We start from the raw sequence: 19,052 nt of genomic DNA on the forward strand, positions 1-19,052 counted from the left end.
CAAAAATATATTCTAAATATAAGTGCTTAATAATCTGTGGTATTTATAAAATTTGCCTTTTAATATTACAYACATACATTATGACTATGATTTTCGCCATATATTTTTATTAAAATTTCAACAGCTTATTASCGCCGATAAATCAAGCAGCTAAGCCATCAGGTACATATATAACTTATTTAATAAAGAACTGTGCGGTTTTTAAGTAGTGGCTATGACTGAAAGTTTTATATAAATGTATACGTATTGTAATTTTTCGTATCGCTGTGCATATGTATGTGTGGTCGCATTTTTATTGAGTATTCGTAAAACTTATTCGTAAGTATATTATTATTTTTAGGAAAACTATACAAAGAAGAGAGAGGCTGAGAACTTTCGATAGCAAGCAGATTCAAAACCAGCTAGGATGTGCAATAAAACAACTGCTAAAATTTTTAATTTATTCTAGAATTTTGCATTCACTGCTCTTAAAAGTATACTACAAAAATATCTTCAATAGCTCTATTGTCTACCTTTAGGGGCAATATTACACGCTAGTATTAAATGAAATCGGTACCTATTGGAAATTTTGTACTTTATGCTAAAAATTTGGCACCTTTATCTTAAGTGCGCTTAAAGATATGCTACAAAAGTATTTTCAATAGCTCTTTGTCTACTTTTGGTTGCATTATATAGTACAGATGATGTACAAACTTGTATGCTAATTCGAAAGTAGGTACTTTATTCAAAAAATTTTAACCACTGCGCCTAAATATATCCTACAAAAATGCATTCAATACTTTCAATGCCTTCTATATAGCTAGTTTTCGTTACTCATAKTATGAATTTATTRTTTTTATGTATATTCCCAGTTGTTTTGAATCTGCTTAACCGAATTTATTTTTAACAAAACCCCCGAAAACTCTTTATCAAAACAATAGCCACATTAACTGTTAAAACAAAGTTTTATAGCGTAAAACTGTAAGCACAAAACAAACAGTAAGATAAACATTTATTCAAAATTTTTACTAAAGTTACAATTTTTGTCTTTTCTTCTTTTTCTTCCTTTTTTTGCTCTACCAACTCCAACTCAACTACATAAAAACGAAAAAAAATATATATATATCAAAAAACTAAAAAAAATAATGCTGAAAATCGTACAACAAAAATTGGCACAATTTCCTTACGAAAAACAAAATTTCCCCAACCAACAAAACAAAAAAAAAAATATTTGTGAAAATATTACTTGCGTGTTGAACACATGCAAATTTCCACAATTTCCTCTCGCTCTACTAACAAATCAAAATTATTTTGCATACTGCCGCTTTCTGCTGGAATTTCGTATAAATACTTTTTTCAATTCTTTTTTTATTTTGTGCATAATTCGAAAATATAAAAATACGCGTTTCGCAACATCTAACTGTGTTTCGTTTTTCAAATTTTTTAATTTTTTTAATTTTTGTTTTTAAACTTTTTTTTAACTCTTTTTTCATTTTTTGACGTTCAATCATAAAACTCGCTGCTTAAATTTATTGAAAAAATTAAAAAAAAACTTTAAAAATTCAAACTGAAAATGTTTTAATTTCCTTTACGCAATAAAAAAAATGTACTCAAATTAAACAACAAATGAAAAACCCATAAACTTTTAATGCAAATACTATTTTTAAATAAATGTTGTAACGTTTTCTTATTACAAATACAAAAAAAATTAAATTTTAAATATCCCAAATATATTTAAATGTTGTAATGTTTTGTACTTTGGCGCTCGTTTCAATGTGCATTCGTTGCGTTCGTTCGTTATATCGTTGCATTTGTTACATTTTATATACATGCGTATAATTTGCTCTCAACTCGTTTGTCTACTTAATGGGTATACATCCTTCATTATATTTATTAAAATTTCTTTATTTTAAATTTGTGTACAATATTTTACCTATCATCCCCTTTTTAACATATTTTATGTTTTTTTTTTTTTTTTTTTTTTTTTTTTTTTTTTTTTTTTTTTTTTTTTTTTTTTTTTCCACTTTCTTCGGTAATTTATATTATTCCACGACTTTGTGGCTGCGCCGCATATATTCTCCAATCATTTTCGTGCCAACCACTAAATTTCCATGAACCTTTATTCTTTCACCGCCGTTGTGTTACTTTAAATAACTTTTTGCTCCATATTATTTTGCTAATGTTAAAATATTTTGTAACTCCTTGTACTCATAATTTGTATATCTTTCTTTTTTCTTTTTTTCTTGTTTATTTAATTTCTCCCACCCACCACTAAACCTTTTCCACAAACAAAAAAATATAAAAAATTAAATAAATTAAAATRTATGCGTTCACCTTGTACTCCCTTATCCAATCACCCCATACACCCACACCTACCCACACCCAWCTCTCCATCGTATTTTTGTGCCTTTTTGTATGGACTGCTACTTATCTGCGTAACGTCGGCTATCGTAAATATATTTAGAGCATTTAGATCGCAAACTGTTCGTTGGTATGCTAAGCAAGCAACAAACCGAAGAGGATGTTAGACAAATATTCAGCCCATTTGGCAGCATAGAAGAGTGCACCATATTGCGTGGTCCGGAAGGCGCCAGCAAAGGTGAGTACAAACGATTTTTTGCATATTTCTTGTATTTCCTTGATCTATGTGTGTGTAATTGTAGTTTGTTAGTTTCCAACATTTATCGTTAAATAAAGTAAGTATTTAAAATTTATGTATAGAAACCAATACTTCAATAATTGAGCAGCAGAAATGTTTAAAAAGTGATTTTAATGAAGAACCCAGATTTTACTGAATATACATACTATCCACAAATTAATATTGTACTCCAAAATTTCAAAGAAAAAGTAAAGAAATAGTAAAGACAAGTTCAGAAGTGAAACAACCAACTGATTGGTACTAATACCATTATCGATAGCAGTGAAAACGAAATTTATTTTTGAGYTTTCATTATTAAGAGCTTTCAGCTTTTTGACCTTTCACTGCGTTAATACTGAATTCCTTTACTTATTCCTACCAAAACTACTCGCTATAGCAGTGAAGCCCAAAATATTTTTTATGCTTTCAGTATTTAAAGGTTTATTCTTTTGCAGCACTCTCTAGTGGCACACACTAGTGGTAGCAAACTTTTCTACCTATTACTAACAAAATTATAGCCGGTAGCAGTAAAATTGAAATATATCATGCTATCGAGCTTCCYCTACAATAATACTGTACTAACTTGCATTGAGCTTTCACTGTATTATTGACAAGAGCACTCCACTTATTTTATGGGATTCCTTTACTATAASCTTTCACTTTTTTGAGGTTCTATAAAACATTCATCTTTCGGAGCTTTCACTGTAGTGATAATGAAATTATTTACTAATTGCTACCAAAAAGAAATCTATTTTCGAATTTTCGTTTCTTCAAGCTTTCATCATTTTGAATATTCCCTAGAAAAACACTGTACTAATTTTTATTCAGATTGGTTAGTAAAGATGTTCAAATTATTTGCTAATATTTCTTTTCTACGAGCTTTCACTTCTAAAACTAATTGTATACTTTGTTTCATTTTCCAGCTTTCTAAAATATTTTAAACATATACATTTACGAGCTCACATTAAAAAACTTTCTTTGCAAAGGGCTTTCACTGTTATAACTTCTTGGTATCATTTTAAAGAGCTTTCATAAGCATTTTACGCATTTACAATTTCATTTAGAAGCTTTCATTGAGCTTTCACTATTATAACTCCTTCTACATATATCTTCAATTTTGAACGCGTTTACCTTTTGCAAGCACTCAACTACTTCAAATTGAGTTTAGGAATCTTATTTTTAATAAATCAACTTAATTAAAGTACTTACAAGTTGCCATCAGAGAAAAACCTTTCCTTATATGTTTCAACGGCTGTTTCCTATATTCCTCTTAAACCAGCAAAGCACTTTCGATAACTTAAATTTTTAGCTTTAAACCTTATTTATATGCAATAAAAAGCACATGCATTAAATAAAGATGGAAAGCTTAAAAAAGCACGCGTTCGTTGCCGCACTGAAGTTTTAGTTAATGCTGACRTTGTAACAATTATTGTACAACACACACAGACATACCAATCATTTCAGTGTAGCTATAATCGCCAACAGTTATAGTAGTTGTTGCTGTAAGCATTACTTGCAACATGGCTGCTACCACTGGCCGTTGATAATGATGTTGCCATTGATATGCAATACGGCGCGGCAGCCAACATCAAAAGCCACTAGCAAACAACTGAGCAACGTGCGGCAGCTGGTGCATTGAACCAAATAATAATCACAAACATAACAATAACAATTACATATACTCTGCAGCAATCAATGTAAACACAAACAAGCAAGCACTCACACATACATTCATATATGTAGTATGTGTGTATAGCAACTTAACATTTATAAAAATGAAGTAAACAGTTCAATTAAAGTGCCGTGTCGCATACCGAAACCTCGTCTATTAAATGCAATGCCGCGCGCTGTTAGCCGCCTGGTCGCATGGTTCATTGGGCCGTAGGGCTAAATGGCTGAATGGCTGGGCGGCTGCCGCGCCAGCTAAGCGACTGGCTAACTGGCGATATGTTTGCCCGCTTGGTTRACTTTTCGCTGCGCGCTATTTACTTTGTGGCAACGCTGAGCGTGCAACACACAGGCACATATGCTCAAAATACAGTTTCATAGTAACGGCGTGGGAGCGCGCTGCATGCGCTGGCATAAAATTTTATTTAATGTTATGCCAAAGTTAAATATTTAAATGTGCTGCCATTTTGCTGTAGTCTGYTTTTGGGCGCAACTGCAAATGTGCATGCAAAGCAGTAACATTTTATTTTATTATGTCAAACTTTGAAAATTATTCCATTTTAGTTGTATTTAGTTCGTTTCTTTCCCGCGTGTATTACTATGCAGCACTTAGTTGTTGTTRTTTGCGCAGTGTTTGCATATCTTTTGTTATGCGTCATTGCTCTGTGATTATTTTAAGTTGTATTCTAACTTTGGTCATTTTTGTATTTTATCTATGCTTTTTTGGTTTTGCTTTTTATTTTAAACTTCCGTACACACTCTTCACATTTTCTGTTGTGTGTATGTGTGTGTTTTTGTTGTATTCCTCCAACTGTATTGTTTAATATTCTTTGTTTGTTTATTATCATTGTGCGCATTTTTTTATTATTCTTTCTCAATTTTGTTGTTTGCAACGCTGAACTTTTGCATATGATAATAGTCATTGTATTTTTTATTTGACCCCATCCCTCCCTCTCTTCCTTATTCGCATCTTTGTTGTTCCAGTTGCTATTGTTTTCATTGCTTTGTTCTTGCCTAATTTTTATGCATTTCCAGTTTTTACCTTTTTGCGCTTTAAAGCAAATATATTGTTCAACATTGAAATGGCGTATAAAGTGTCTTTGTTCAGCAAAAACATGTTGTTTAGACTATTTCGCAATAGAAGTGGGTAAATTCTATATTTTGTGCTACTAAATTCCATATTTACTAACCCATTCAAATACCAGGGAATTTCGTTTCGTGTGAAAATTTGGGCTGAAAGATCGCTTTTCTTTATGATTTTACACTAGTTGGACCACTTAACCTCCAAATTTCCAAAATATTTTTTTTTGAAATCTTAACTGTCATATACTGCAGTATATGCACATGATCATAAATCTTCAGCATGAACTTTCTTTCCGCATCCTATAGCAGGATGCTATGGAATATTGAAGCCTTTTAGAGTTGGATCATCTTTGTTGATCGAGGGGATTTTAAGTCGAATACCTTCCCTCTGGTCTTTTCCAATTTGGCGTAGGTGAAGGCATACTGATAAGGTCATCATCGATTTGAGGTATCGGGTTCTCCATGTCTACTATTTCACTGCTGTTCAGCAGGCTGCAGAAGTGTTCCCTCCAGATAATAGCAGTTGGTTGAAAAATACTTCCGAAATTGGTTTAAACCAAGACAATGTCTTGCACGTCTCTGCAATATAGCTTCTTATGTTTGTAAAATTTATGTTAAAAAAATGTAAAAAAAATCGCGTTAAAACTTTTGTCATAATGATCTATAGTTTATAACATAYATTTTTCGAAAAAAAATGTTGCAGAAAAATTTCTTATGCATTTATATCCAACTACCCACCATAAAAAAAATTATTCAAGTTGTTTCCAAAAAACTTTTTTTTCTTGTTTAATTCTTTTTAACAAATTCAATTTTCAAAATATTCTTTTCAAAATTCTTTTTTTTTTTAATTTTTTTCAAAATTGTTTTTTAAACTTTTTTTTACAGTTTTTTTGTTTTAATATTTATTTTAACCTTTTTTTTAAATTTTTCTAAATGTAAAAGTTCTAGTAAAGAATTAAATTCTAAATTCCATCAACACWCAAAGGGTACCCTCAATGCGACTAAAACTATGTACACATGTCGGCATTGAAAACGAGCCACATGTGTGCTAAAGCGCCCGCATGTAGGCAAGAAAAAACATTTGAGCACCCTTCTTTACGATCGCGCATTTGCGCATTTTCACAATGAGGGTAGACACCGTCCGTCATTTAAACGCCTCACGCGGACTTGCAGGCAACCACTTACTCAGCCAGGCAGTCAATCATATGAACACACGCACATSTGTGTGCGAGTGTGTGCAGCTCATCACACTGTCATTCATTCCACACTTCATTCATTCATAGAAATCAAATTTGCATAATTTAACATGTGGGTTGGCTTGCCAGCTTGACTTCACTTTGCTTTTGGTTGCTTGCGTTGCGGTTTGGCTGACTGGCTGACTTTATCAATTCAAATGGCAGCGACAGCATATCAAGCGCTCAATGTCATTGCCTGCCATCGAAGCTGTCACTTCACTTCGTGCTATTTTTGCCTTTACAACACTCTATTGTGACTGCAATACACATGTATTTTATGTGGTTGTTTGTTGCTTGTATAATGGAACGGCAGTTGTTCACTTGAAATTTGCATAAATTTCAAATGCGAAGCGCTTTTTATGAGACGTAAGCGCGTATATGGCAGCACAACCGTGACATGTAAACACGCAGCTAAATATTATAATAAGCGCGCCATGCCTCGATAACTTTCAGTTTTCCTTGCTTTTCACTTCTTACYAAAATTTGCTTGGAGTAATAAAAATGCAGCAGCAAATTAACATTGATGGTTTTTGTCACTTACAACATGTAGGAAAGGCGCCAATATAATGAAGACTGATGTATCTTCAGCCGATGGCAACCAGTGAGTCCCAGTAAAGTACAAAAAGTCATGGAAAACAGCATAAGCAAAGCTATCGCCTTTATGTATTGCGCGCAATTGGCAATCGAATTGGCGAAAGCTAATGTTAGCTAGCTGTTATTGACGCCGATTTTTTCTCTCTTCGCGCTATTTCCTGTCGACAGCTGATGACTATAACTAGTCATCGTCATCACACGCCTCTTTCTTCTGACTGTCAAACATGCTTCGTCATGCAGCTGTGTTGTATCGCAAATAATGTCATTAAAAACAGCAAAAAAGCATTATGCTATACGTTTATGGAAATTCTGCTGCGAAATATCAATAATTTGACATTTGTTTATAACATTGCCAATGAGCGTGTGTTTGAGTGAGCGGCTTGACAGAAATGTATGCGTGATGAATATCATCACCAGTGAAGTGGAAAAAATTATGCCATTGTTCTAAACTTTTTCTGTTCTCTTGTYGCAAGGAAATAAAATTGATTGAGAATGCGCCGTTGACAGTAAATTGAAGGAGTGGTATGCAGCTGTCAAATTAAGGTGTTAAGTCTATTAAGTGATAGTGAAGTTTAGCGCAGTTGCTAAACACATTTGCAGTGAATAATTTATTAGAAAGCTTTTGATTTTTATGTCCTTGCTTTTGATCTTAGCCGCCATTTTATGATATGGAAGAACTTCTAATAAATTTATTTCATATTTTGAGTTCACTTCAGATTAGAGATATCAGAATTCTCACGCATGGATTAAAACCCAGATTATAAATAGAAGAAGTTTGAAAACAAAAAATCTTCTGAATTAAAATTTAGTTTCAAAGATAAAAAATAATGTCTTGGACTCTCTCAGTATGCTTGTCTCATTCAAATGTTTTTAAGTATYATTTTATAAATACATTTTTTTCCGTAACTTATAGAGATACTTTAAGACCTTTTCATGCTCTACAGTATTCCTTTCCACCTCCACAAATGAAAAATACAACCTCAAAGTAATAATTTGCCTACTTTTAGGTCCATGTTTTCTKATTTATTGACATGTGAATACTATGTAATTTTCTATATCTTAAAATAACCAAAAACATAATCTCTAAATAATATGTTGCCTACATTTAGGCGCAAATTGTTTTGTTTTTATAGGCATGTGAATTACTATGCTTTACAGTATTTGTTTCCAGCTCCAAATATGAAAAAATGCAATCTCTAAATAATATGTTGCATAAGTTTAGGCGCAATTACTTAAATTTCTTTTATTGGCTCACTGTAAAAAACTACCTTCATTTATTATAAATAAAAAGAAATCAACTCTTCCTATTTATATAAGTCAAATTCTTTAACAATCAGTGCCTTTATCGCTCTTTCTTACTTCGCTTTCACACTTCAGCCCAATTGTTGGCAACACAATTTGATTAATCCGAAGCAAATCACTCCTGATATGTTTCAAAGACAATTTTCTTTATATTTTTGACATGTTTCCCTTATCTTAAAGGAATTAAAATAGTACTTCGATTAAAGCATGCATTTTAGATTAACAGCTAACAATTAGCGCCGCTCAGCTGAATAGCCCCCCTACATACAAAGAAAAAGTGTCAGCGACGAAACGCGCAATCAACTAAATTAATCACTGGCACCAATGCAACCCCAGTCTGATACAAGAATCTATACGGCATATACGACAACATTTATAACACAAATACATGCGCTAACATGCTGAATGTGCAACTGACAGTTTTGTCAGGAGAATAAAAATGACATGTTGCTTCAATAATGCTTGCAACACGCCGCCACCAGCCACCAACAACGGTAAACTACACCGAGAGGGTTGCATAACATAGCCCATCATAGCGGTGCGTCCATGCGCCTGCTTATAGGCTACGCCCGTGGCTTTAATTTCGACTTGCAATATTGGCCACAGTTAACGGTATATCGGTATGACTGCCGGTAGACATGGTATTTATTATTGTTGTTGTTGACTCAAACAGTTTGTTGTTGTTGTTACTGTCGTTTATGGGGTAGCCTTGTAATTTGCATAAGTAGCATTGCAATGCAGTGCATTTCTATAGCAGCTGTATGCATGTTAAGCAGCAGGTTGCCACACTCGCTGCCTAAGTGTTTGCCTAGCTGGCTTGCTGGCTGACTGACTGACTGACTGACAGTAATCATAAGTGAAGTGCATTTGAGTTGAACAGCAGCGGTGTTGAGTGCGGCTTTTCACTTTACTCAAGCTACACATGTTCTTACAGCAAATTGTAATCATAAGCGTATGCCAATGTGTGTATGCGCGCATGCTTGAGCGCCTTGAAGACTGCATTGGGTTTTGGTACCATTGCATTGGCAGCGAAAATTGCCGGTCTCGCATGTCTGCATGTCTATCAGTCAGCCTGCTTAGCTCGAGCGGTTGACGAGTGCTTACGCGAATCTCAACATGTTTACACACACACACAGCTTTCAATGTATGTGTCCCTACTCATGCTTGTATGTTGCACTTGTTCTGCACCGAAGACGATAGCTGCCTGCCTGTCAACAGCTGCTGAGTGAAGTGCGCAAGCAAATTAGCACAAACACTTGATGGCGTCATTAGAAGTGTCGAAAAGGATTACGTGGTTGGAAATATTGAAAAAATATTAAAGTGGTTAGACTTTGGGCTAAAAAAATTGCGAATATTGTTATTGGAAACACGATTACAACTCGATTTTTTACTTTTTTCTTCGAATGCGTAGTGATTCAGTATTGAGATTTTAGAGAATCTGTTTTTTTAAGGAAACTGAAAATTAATAAAGTCAATTCATTATTTTAGCTAAATTTACTCACAATTCTTAATACAATACTCTTGATAGTACAAAAGTATTCATAAATTTAAAATCATTATTCTTCATTATTTCAAAAATCATTACTAATTCATTATAAATCATTGCTAAGTCATATTGGTCGTTTATTCATATTTCTTCCTTTATAATTCTTAACTCTTAATTCCTAATTCTTAATTTTTATTTCTGAATTCCTATTTAATATTTCATAATTAATTCTTTATTTTGAATTCTTAAGTCCTAAATAATAATTCATAATTCACAATTTATAATTCTTAGTTTTTAATTATGTATTCTTAAATCATAATTTATAATAAATTTTTATTAATTTCTAATTCTTAACTTTTGATTCTTGATATTCTTGATTATTAATTCTCAATTCACAATTCGTAATTCATAATTCGTAATTCATAATTCATAATTCATTATATATAATTCATAATTTTTAATTTTTAATTATTCAATTTTAAATTCTTAATTCTGTGTTATTGATTATTGATTCTCAATTTTTAATTCTCAGTTCTCAATTCTTAGTCCTTAATACCTTATTCTTAGTTCTTAATTTTTAGTTTTTAATTCTTAATTCATAATTCATATTTCGAAATTAAACTCTAATCATAATTCATAATTAAGTCATAAGTCAATATTATCGTCATTGATAACCCATATTTCAATGCTAAATTAATTTGCTTTCACCACAAAATCCCTATAAACTACTACCACCAGGCAAACACCAATTTTATCATCTTGCTTGCTGTGCTCTGCACTCGCCACAAAGCCACTTCCATAATCATTAGTAGTAAGCGAAAAAATATCAAGAAATTGATTGCCTCTTTCGATTTGACCCGTTGACTTCCTTTGTTATTTCCGACGGATTGCAGTGGTGCACACCACAAGTCAATGCCTAGTGGAGAATACCATGCATTAATAACTACATGCATAACGGACCATTGCATGGGCAGGTGGATGTGTGGGTGCGTATGGCAAGCTTAAGTAGGCATGCATTTTAATTAAACCAACGTTGAAGGACACCCGCTAGGGGAACGGCAGGGCAGTGCCGCAGAATTGCTGCAAATAACAGTAAGAGCAGCAATGCAAGGCCAGAGATTGGCAATTTGAGCGAGAGTAGAGGTAGTTTTGTACTTAAGCTGGCTGCATGACTAGGGTGGCTGTTGCAAGGCTGACACAGACAATTTTCTGTCTTAAATTAAGGCGCAACTAGACAGCAATGTAGTTAAGAAGCAAGCAGAAATTAACTATTGAAAACAGATACAGGGTATTAAAGAGGGCACGGGTAGGTTGCAAAGCTTTGGTTGCACAGGTTGATAGCCATGTGGAAAGCAGGCACCGGCTCAACTGTCAGTAACAGCAGCTGCCATTCAAATCTCATTACAAACTAAACAAAATGGGGAGCAGTAAGGTTCTAGTTGTCTGGTAGTCTGTGTATATGTGTGTGTTTGTGCGCTGGCTGGCTGTTTATGCGTAAAAGCATGCATTTCCTGCCGTCCTTAGAGCATGCGTTACACAAAGGACCCAAGCGCCGGGTTGCCAACGCGCAACGCTAACCTACCTTATTACGCAAAATATGCGGTTATGTCAAAACCAAAATGTTAATGACGTCATTTCACGTTTTAATCCCGCCGCCAATAGCAGCCGAACAAAAGAACAACGTCATATATGCATATGCGAATGTGTGTGTGTGACCGATAGAAGGTAGCGCCGCGCTGTTGCCTTAACAACAGTTCACGCAATTGGATTTCATATCGGGCGCGCAAAGCGAAATTGTGTGCAATACATGTAAGCCTTTATGGCACCCAAACGAACACAAGCACGCATACGCACAAACACAGCATGGCGCTTTATTATAGACGCCAGCGCATGTGAGCTACCACTTTTGCTAATGGTGACTGGCGCTGGCTGGCTGTTGGCAGGAGACAGCATGAATACGCWTAAAATCCATGGCTGTATGACCCATCTGATGCTGTCAGCATGCAAATTTTCCTGCACACACACACACACACAAACAATGCACACACGGAGGCAAACATAACGCTGCACTTACTCATCACAAGTATGTGGCCTCACCCCTATCATACCAAACGCTTATGCGTTGTCAAGGCATTACGTTGCATACTGCGAGGCGCATCAGCGTCAGTGGCGGCTTAATGCCACAGCAAAAGCGGCAATGGGTGAAGCCGACATCGCCGGCTACTATGACAACTATTATGCTTTTGTATGCATATATTGGCGTACATGTATTTATATTAGTGTGCGTGTGTGTGTGCCTGTTATCGTTGTTATTAATGGCGCTGTTGCTTTCATTATTGTACCGACTGTTTTTGTTATTGCTTGTACTTTTTTACTGCTCTAGTGGCTTTCGACGCCATTGCAACATACACATACACACATGCAACGCATTGTTATGCTGCAGCTGCGTCAGCCAAGCCAAAAATTGATTTTAATTATTGTCAAATAATTTATGCATTCGCATTTGCTGATGGTCATACGCATCAAGTGCCGCTTTTTGCCATATTGAATTTGCTTTTGRGCGGGTTGTAGCCTCAATTTTATAAAATTTGGTGATACTCGCAATGTCGTGTATTACAAATTTAATTGAGTGGTCTTGTTGTTGCATAAAACTGTTGTTTGAGCAAATTGAATTTTATATGGCGGATCTTTAAGTTATTATGTTATTGATCTGATATTCTGCTCCTGTCCTTTTCACTCTTAGTAGCAGCTTATTTGTGAGAATCGGATTGATATCGGACCMTTTCTAGCATATAACTGCTGTAAAAATGGAGCGTGGCAAATCAAGGCCTCGTATGGAAAACTGTTTTATTTAAAGAGATATCTTCACTAAGGCAATAATGTAATTTCCCCAAAATYCTTCAGATCAAATCACTATAGCAWATAGCTGCTATACAAACTGAACCATCGGTATCATGGCTTATTATTCAAAGCATTATCAACGGAATCAAGTTTTCCTAAGGAAAATTTTGTAATTGTGCAGGATATAACGTATATAGCATCGGTGCAACCAAAGTWAARTTTTTTTCAGATTTAATAAAGTTTCATTACTTTATGCCATACCAAAATTTTTAAAAATTAATCCACACTTTACTGTGTACACAGCCTTATTCAATTATTAATATTCAGCATTTTCAAATATTTCGCTTTAACTTTTCTGCTTGTCATGCTATGCCGCCTAAGGCCACATAGATGACATAGACCACATAGTTTGCCACATAAATTTCTACTGCAACATGCACAAAATATTTCAAATAACTTTCAACATAAATGCCTAAAAGACAACACATTTGATATCTTTCCGGCTGCATAAATCAAACAATAAGCTTTTTGTAATTAAATCTGTATTATTGGCATTTCTGACATTTCGGCAGGCAGGTGAAGCTGTATGATATACACACACATTGCAATGTACATATATATATACWTATATGCTTTTATGCAGCACCTGCGTGCGCTTGAGTGCTTGCGGAATGCTGCTGTGGCATTATGTCATGGCAACGTTGCTTTATTACAAAATTTTATTGTTGGCAAAATAATTGCTAATAACTTTTTTGTGCTCACCGTGACAGCAACCGCACACCGTTGCTTGTCACACACCCACGCACCCACTCACCCATACACGAAAGTATAAGTTTATACAGTTATATTTATGGCACAGCCACTCACTCACTCACACACACTGACATTTCATTTGACAACAGTTATATGTCATTTAAAGCTTTATGAGTTACGAGTTTGAAGTGGCAGTTGTAAGTAGTTTGTGTTGAGTTGAGAAATGTTTCACTGAACTTGCCAACAACAGCAACAATAYGCATGCATGCATGCATAGTTATAAAATCTACTCATTCATATGCGCTCGCTAGCTTACGGCGGCAAACATTATCTCTACAAAATTACCTACACCATTGTTGTTAGTTGTTTTTATAGCTGTTTTAGTTGTCGTAGTTGTTGTTGTGGTTATTGCTATTGTGCCATGCAGCAGGATATTGCTAAAATTTTACGTACAGGTATTGTTTACATGTCATATGCATTTAAAACTCAGCACTCAACACAACAGTCATTCGGTGGCTCCCTGCGCGCCGCTCATTTTCAAACTCCACTTAAACAAGTCAGCCAACAAACAGATTCCAACACACATATATATGTATGTGTGTACATTTTTACGAAATATGACAAAATTCCATTTGAAATGTTTATAGCAAAAGTTTGAACGCAGCACAAGCACCGTTATACTATGTATATATARGTATAGTCAACTCAAAAAATGAGCGAGTGAGTGGGAACGAGTGTATGCGGCTCTAACTCATCTTAAAGGCTGCTAGCTATGAAGGTGAGCTTGTCATTTGCCGTTATATCTAACGTTTACGAGCAGCGACACATAGACAAAATGTCACTCTTACTGGCATACTCAGTCAGTTAGATGAATGTATCATGGCGCAAAGTTTTTAAGTGCGCGCTCACTCCACGCCATTTTCGCACGCGCAYTCTCACGCTGGCCGGCAATGAACAAACATTTAATTGGTAGTAAAATTGAAATTGCCTACTCCTAAGCGCCCACACACCGCTCGCTTCACCCACGTACTTATACAAACACATGCACAAGCTTGAGTAGCAACTCCGTTAGCTATTAAAACACTTTGGCAAATTTATGTGCGCGCCGAAGCTAGATGTTTGGTTGACATTTTAATTTGTTGCGCTAATAAAATTGCATATTATAAGCCGTTAGCGCAATTAAATTTATCAAATTGTTGTGTAAAAGCGTTTAATGTGTGCGTGCGCCAGTGAAGCTTATGTTAATTTATACAAATTTTTGATTTCTTAGCAATAATTGTGATGGTTTACACAGCRCATCCATTTTTCGGAAATTTGACAGTCATAAAATTTGAAATGAAGCACTTTTATTAGCGATAAAATAAATAATAAATATTATAAAAAAAAAAATGCAACTAATGCCAAGAGTACATAGCGAAAATATGACTAGAAATAAAAACTAGGGGGCCATTAAAATTTATATGAAAGTTTGGATAATTAAAAATTTCAATTCTTGCCATAAAGTGGGGGGTATTAGAAGGATATATCCACTTTTATAACAACTCTGATTTTTTTCCTTGAAGGAACGATATATATAAACAAATAAATATGACAAAATTTAATATASTTTAGGTTAGGTTACGTTAAAAGGTCGATCCTAACAAGGTATCACCACTGTGCTACCTACGATCCTAAAAAAACTGAATCATAACAGCCTTASATATTGACAAAGCCTTACAACCTAGCCTTGTGCCTTGAGCCAAGCACACATCTGTTGAGATGRCTAATTTCAGTGTCGGCTATGTCTTCTTGTTCACAGCAAGCAATATAACCGAGATATATCRGCCTAATATATCTAATATATGTCACACCTCAGCTGTAGCCGCGTAAGCGTTGTCTACGCCATTAAAGAAGAAGTTTCAACCTCAGTCTTGCAAAGGCTGGATACTGGAAGGGACAGTGTCGGGATGTCCCACTTCACGCACCGCGATACAACTTTGACAACTAGAGACATAAAGCCTGACCGCATGAATGACTATTGAACGCTCTCCAGTAAGAACTGGGCTGATCAAAATTATTTTCTTTAATAACCGTCGATGAGATTTGAGAGATTTTTTTTGCTTAAAATTAGCTCAAATCCGAAAACAAAAAAAAATTATTATTACTATAAATCATGTTTGAGGAAAAATTCTAAACTATTTTCAAAMATGTTATGCCTTCGACAAGTTCCTGAAACCTATTGTATTATATACTTATCTGAAAGGGTTTTGTGAAAATGTCAATTATTTTGGCCTAACATAAAAATCATAAAACCATGTCATAAAATCGAATATCTAATTATATTATCTAGCCTCATCAAATGGCATAAACATTTAGTAGTCCTTCTTAATTCACAGTTCTCTTAATTTTCAAATTAAAAGTCCAAGTAAAAGATTGCCATTAAAAAAATAATAAAAGTCATTAGCGCGAAAAGCTCTACAAAATACATGCCGCACTTAAAGTACTCAAGAAATGCAGTAGAAATTCGWAAGCAATAACTTTTGCACGCGCATAATTGTTTCCTGTTCAACAATAAAAACGCCTGAATGCACACACTAACGCACATATGTGAGCGCCAATGGACGCACACGCATCAGAAGTGCACTCAAAGCGGACCGGCGAAGCGCAAGTTTGCGCTCATGACAGTTAATTTGCCGTCAGACGCAAGTTGCCACACGCTGACAGTAAATTTTTAAGTTTATTTAATGAAAATAAAAACAACGCAACAATTGACACTGACACAGCACCAAACAAACGCCCATGCACGCATACAAAAAAGCAGCGAATGGAAGATGCCAACAGCAGCTATAAGAATGTGGCGGCAACGTCGTGGTGCAAGGTTGTGCAGCAAATGCACATGTGTGCGCTGAAATGCTGGCGAAAAAAATTTAAAGCATACTTATAGGCGACGATGAGGTAAATGAAAGAAAAACGGGTGAGGCGTGCACGAGACGGAGTTGAAAGGCAAAATAAGAGTGGTGGAGCATATTGTAAGTGCATATGTGTATGTGGCAGCGCATGTGCACTTAAATTAAATGGCAGCGCGCATTTATTTATAACTTTTTTTTAATGCTTGCGCATATTTATATGAACCTTTTGCACCGACTGACTGTAACAGCAACAAAAAATGCGAAAAAACGCTGACTGATTTAATTTGGCAAGTTTTTCAGATGTAATTAAATTTATACACAATCCCAAATGTATATGAATATATATTTGTATGCATTTGTCTTTGTGTGTGCCCTCATCAACTTAACGGCAAGTAATTTGGAAACTTTTTATACCTTCAACGGGGCAAATTAAGTCTGCCGCGAATCGAGTAAGAAAGTAGGACGCTATAGACACTATGAACTATAAAGCATCATTTTGTCAGAATCATCGACATCGAATAATTGGAACAATTATGCAAGGCAGCACTATTATCTCAAAATAAATTGTTCAGATTGAATCACTACAGAATACTGCTGCCATACAAACCGACCGATCAAAATCAAGTCCTTATAAGAAAAACTGTGTTATTTGATGAGATATGGTTTCGAAATTCTCTATGGAATAATAAATATAGCAGCCCTACAGTCTCTGTAGTAATTATTCAAATCTGATTATTACAGCATGTAGCTGCCATCCAAACTAACCGATTTAAATGAAGTCCTTGTATGGAAAGCTTYTTAATTTGACGGGATATCTTCACGAAACTTGGTACGAATAATTATGCAAAGCAGCCCTTCCATCTCAGAACAAATTGTTCAGATCGGATCACTATAGCATATAGCAGCMATACAAACAAACCGATTTAAATAAAGTCCTTATAAGAAAAACTATATTATTTGATGAGATATCTTCACGAAATTTGCTGTGGATTATTAGACAACAGGAACCCTACAATCTCTGTACAAATTATTTAGATCGAACCACTATAGCATATAGCATGTCATACAAGCTAATCGATCAAAAACAAATATATTTGATTTTTTGTTTATATTTGTGAAGGGTATTTTAGTGTCACTAATTATTTATTTTTTATTTTTTGCATTTGCTGCCTTTGCTGATTGCACACATGAAATTGAAGACCAAGAAAAATTGCATTACCAAGAGTAAATGAGCAATGAAGGCGCAAATATTACGCCTGACGGGCGTTGGCTTCGTCGCTGACGCCAACTAATATTAAAGGAGACGCAGACAACATATTTAATACGCTTTAAATATACGGTGCAAAAGTGAGCAAATAAAATGTGAAAGAAATGCCCAAAGGCAAGCATACTACAAGCCGCACGATAACTTCACRTGCGTGTGTGTTTTTGTGTGTGTTGATGTGCGAATTTCCAAAAAGGAAATACGAACAAAAACGATACAAATGCACATAACTGTAATTGTTACTGGCTGAAAATTACAGCAAATGTTGGTTGTTGCATTTACGAGCAGCGCGACACACATACATATACAACAAGGCGACTCAGACTCATATTAACGCCGCACACACAGACGCACATTCCACCCCGCTTGTTTACTTGCATTGTCATCAACGGCACATAATTGTTAATGACGCATAATAATAAATTATTTACAGTTGGCAACATGTTGCCCGACCACCAAACGCCGCGCACCGCAAGGCCACCGTCAACCAATGCTGCCAGACTCACTTAACGTTCAACGGCAAAATCATTTTTATTTTTTTCTCAACATATGTAGTCTTAAAGCTGCTCGCCGCGCTGCAGTGTCTACGTTGCAATGCAGCATATAGCGAAACAACAACAACCAGCAGCAGTTATTAATAATAATTCAATGCAATTCAATTCAATTAAATTTTKAAAAACAATAAAAGACTGCGCGGCRACAGGCAATGGTGTAAAAGTCGTAAAGCTTAAACTGAACGCTGCTGGTGTTGTTGTTTTTGGAATTGAGTGTGTGTATATATGTTGTGTGCTGACCAATGAATGTGGCTTACCGCTACGCTTGCATAATAASTTCCTTCAACTCTTTACTTCATGACAACAATGCGCTCACACCTTCCAGCACAGGCTTTGGTTGAGTTGTTTGKCTATGTCTACATGTACATATATAACACAGTTTTATTTTTATGTATATATGTAYATATTAAAGGTGTATATGCATTTGCATTAAAAATAATTAAAGTAATTGCTAGCTGTATATTTGGTGGCGTAGGCGTTGGTTCGCATTGTTGTTGCTGGTATTTATAAATTCTATACTTGCGTTTTGTACCTTTTGAAGCAACTAGGCAATTGGTGAAAAACATTCGATTTAACTGTAAAAGTGTTTTAGTTACCAGCTGGTCAAATATGATCAGTACTGGGAAAAACTTATTGTGGTTGTTGTTATTTGTAAATTTTATGCTTTGTTTTTCTACTTTTTGACGTAATTGGGTAATTGAAGAAAAATTTCATATTTTACAGTAAAAGTACTAAGATGCCAACTGATCAAATTTGACCCGGGCTGA

At 35.0% G+C, this 19,052-nt stretch overlaps 1 protein-coding gene across 15 annotated transcripts in view; it reads left to right on the top strand.

Moving 5' to 3' along the window:
- LOC108971988 (CUGBP Elav-like family member 4) overlaps positions 1-19,052 on the top strand; it is a 755,092-nt gene that overhangs the window by 564,347 nt on the left and 171,693 nt on the right. For 11 of the 15 annotated variants that reach the window (XR_001993597.1, XM_018938374.1, XM_018938377.1 and 8 more), the window contains one exon: positions 2,444-2,578. The exons of 3 other annotated variants lie outside the window; for them this stretch is intronic. Coding sequence is in view for 11 of the 12 variants with exons in the window: in XM_018938374.1 (XP_018793919.1) it covers positions 2,444-2,578 (135 nt within the window). In the remaining variant the exon portion in view is untranslated. The remainder of the gene's footprint in view (positions 1-2,443; positions 2,579-19,052) is intronic. One more of the 15 variants, XM_018938375.1, reaches the window with a different exon arrangement.

This window comes from Bactrocera latifrons, unplaced genomic scaffold (assembly GCF_001853355.1).
Source record: "Bactrocera latifrons isolate USDA-ARS-PBARC rearing strain unplaced genomic scaffold, ASM185335v1 scaffold_37, whole genome shotgun sequence".
NCBI lineage: Eukaryota > Metazoa > Arthropoda > Insecta > Diptera > Tephritidae > Bactrocera > Bactrocera latifrons.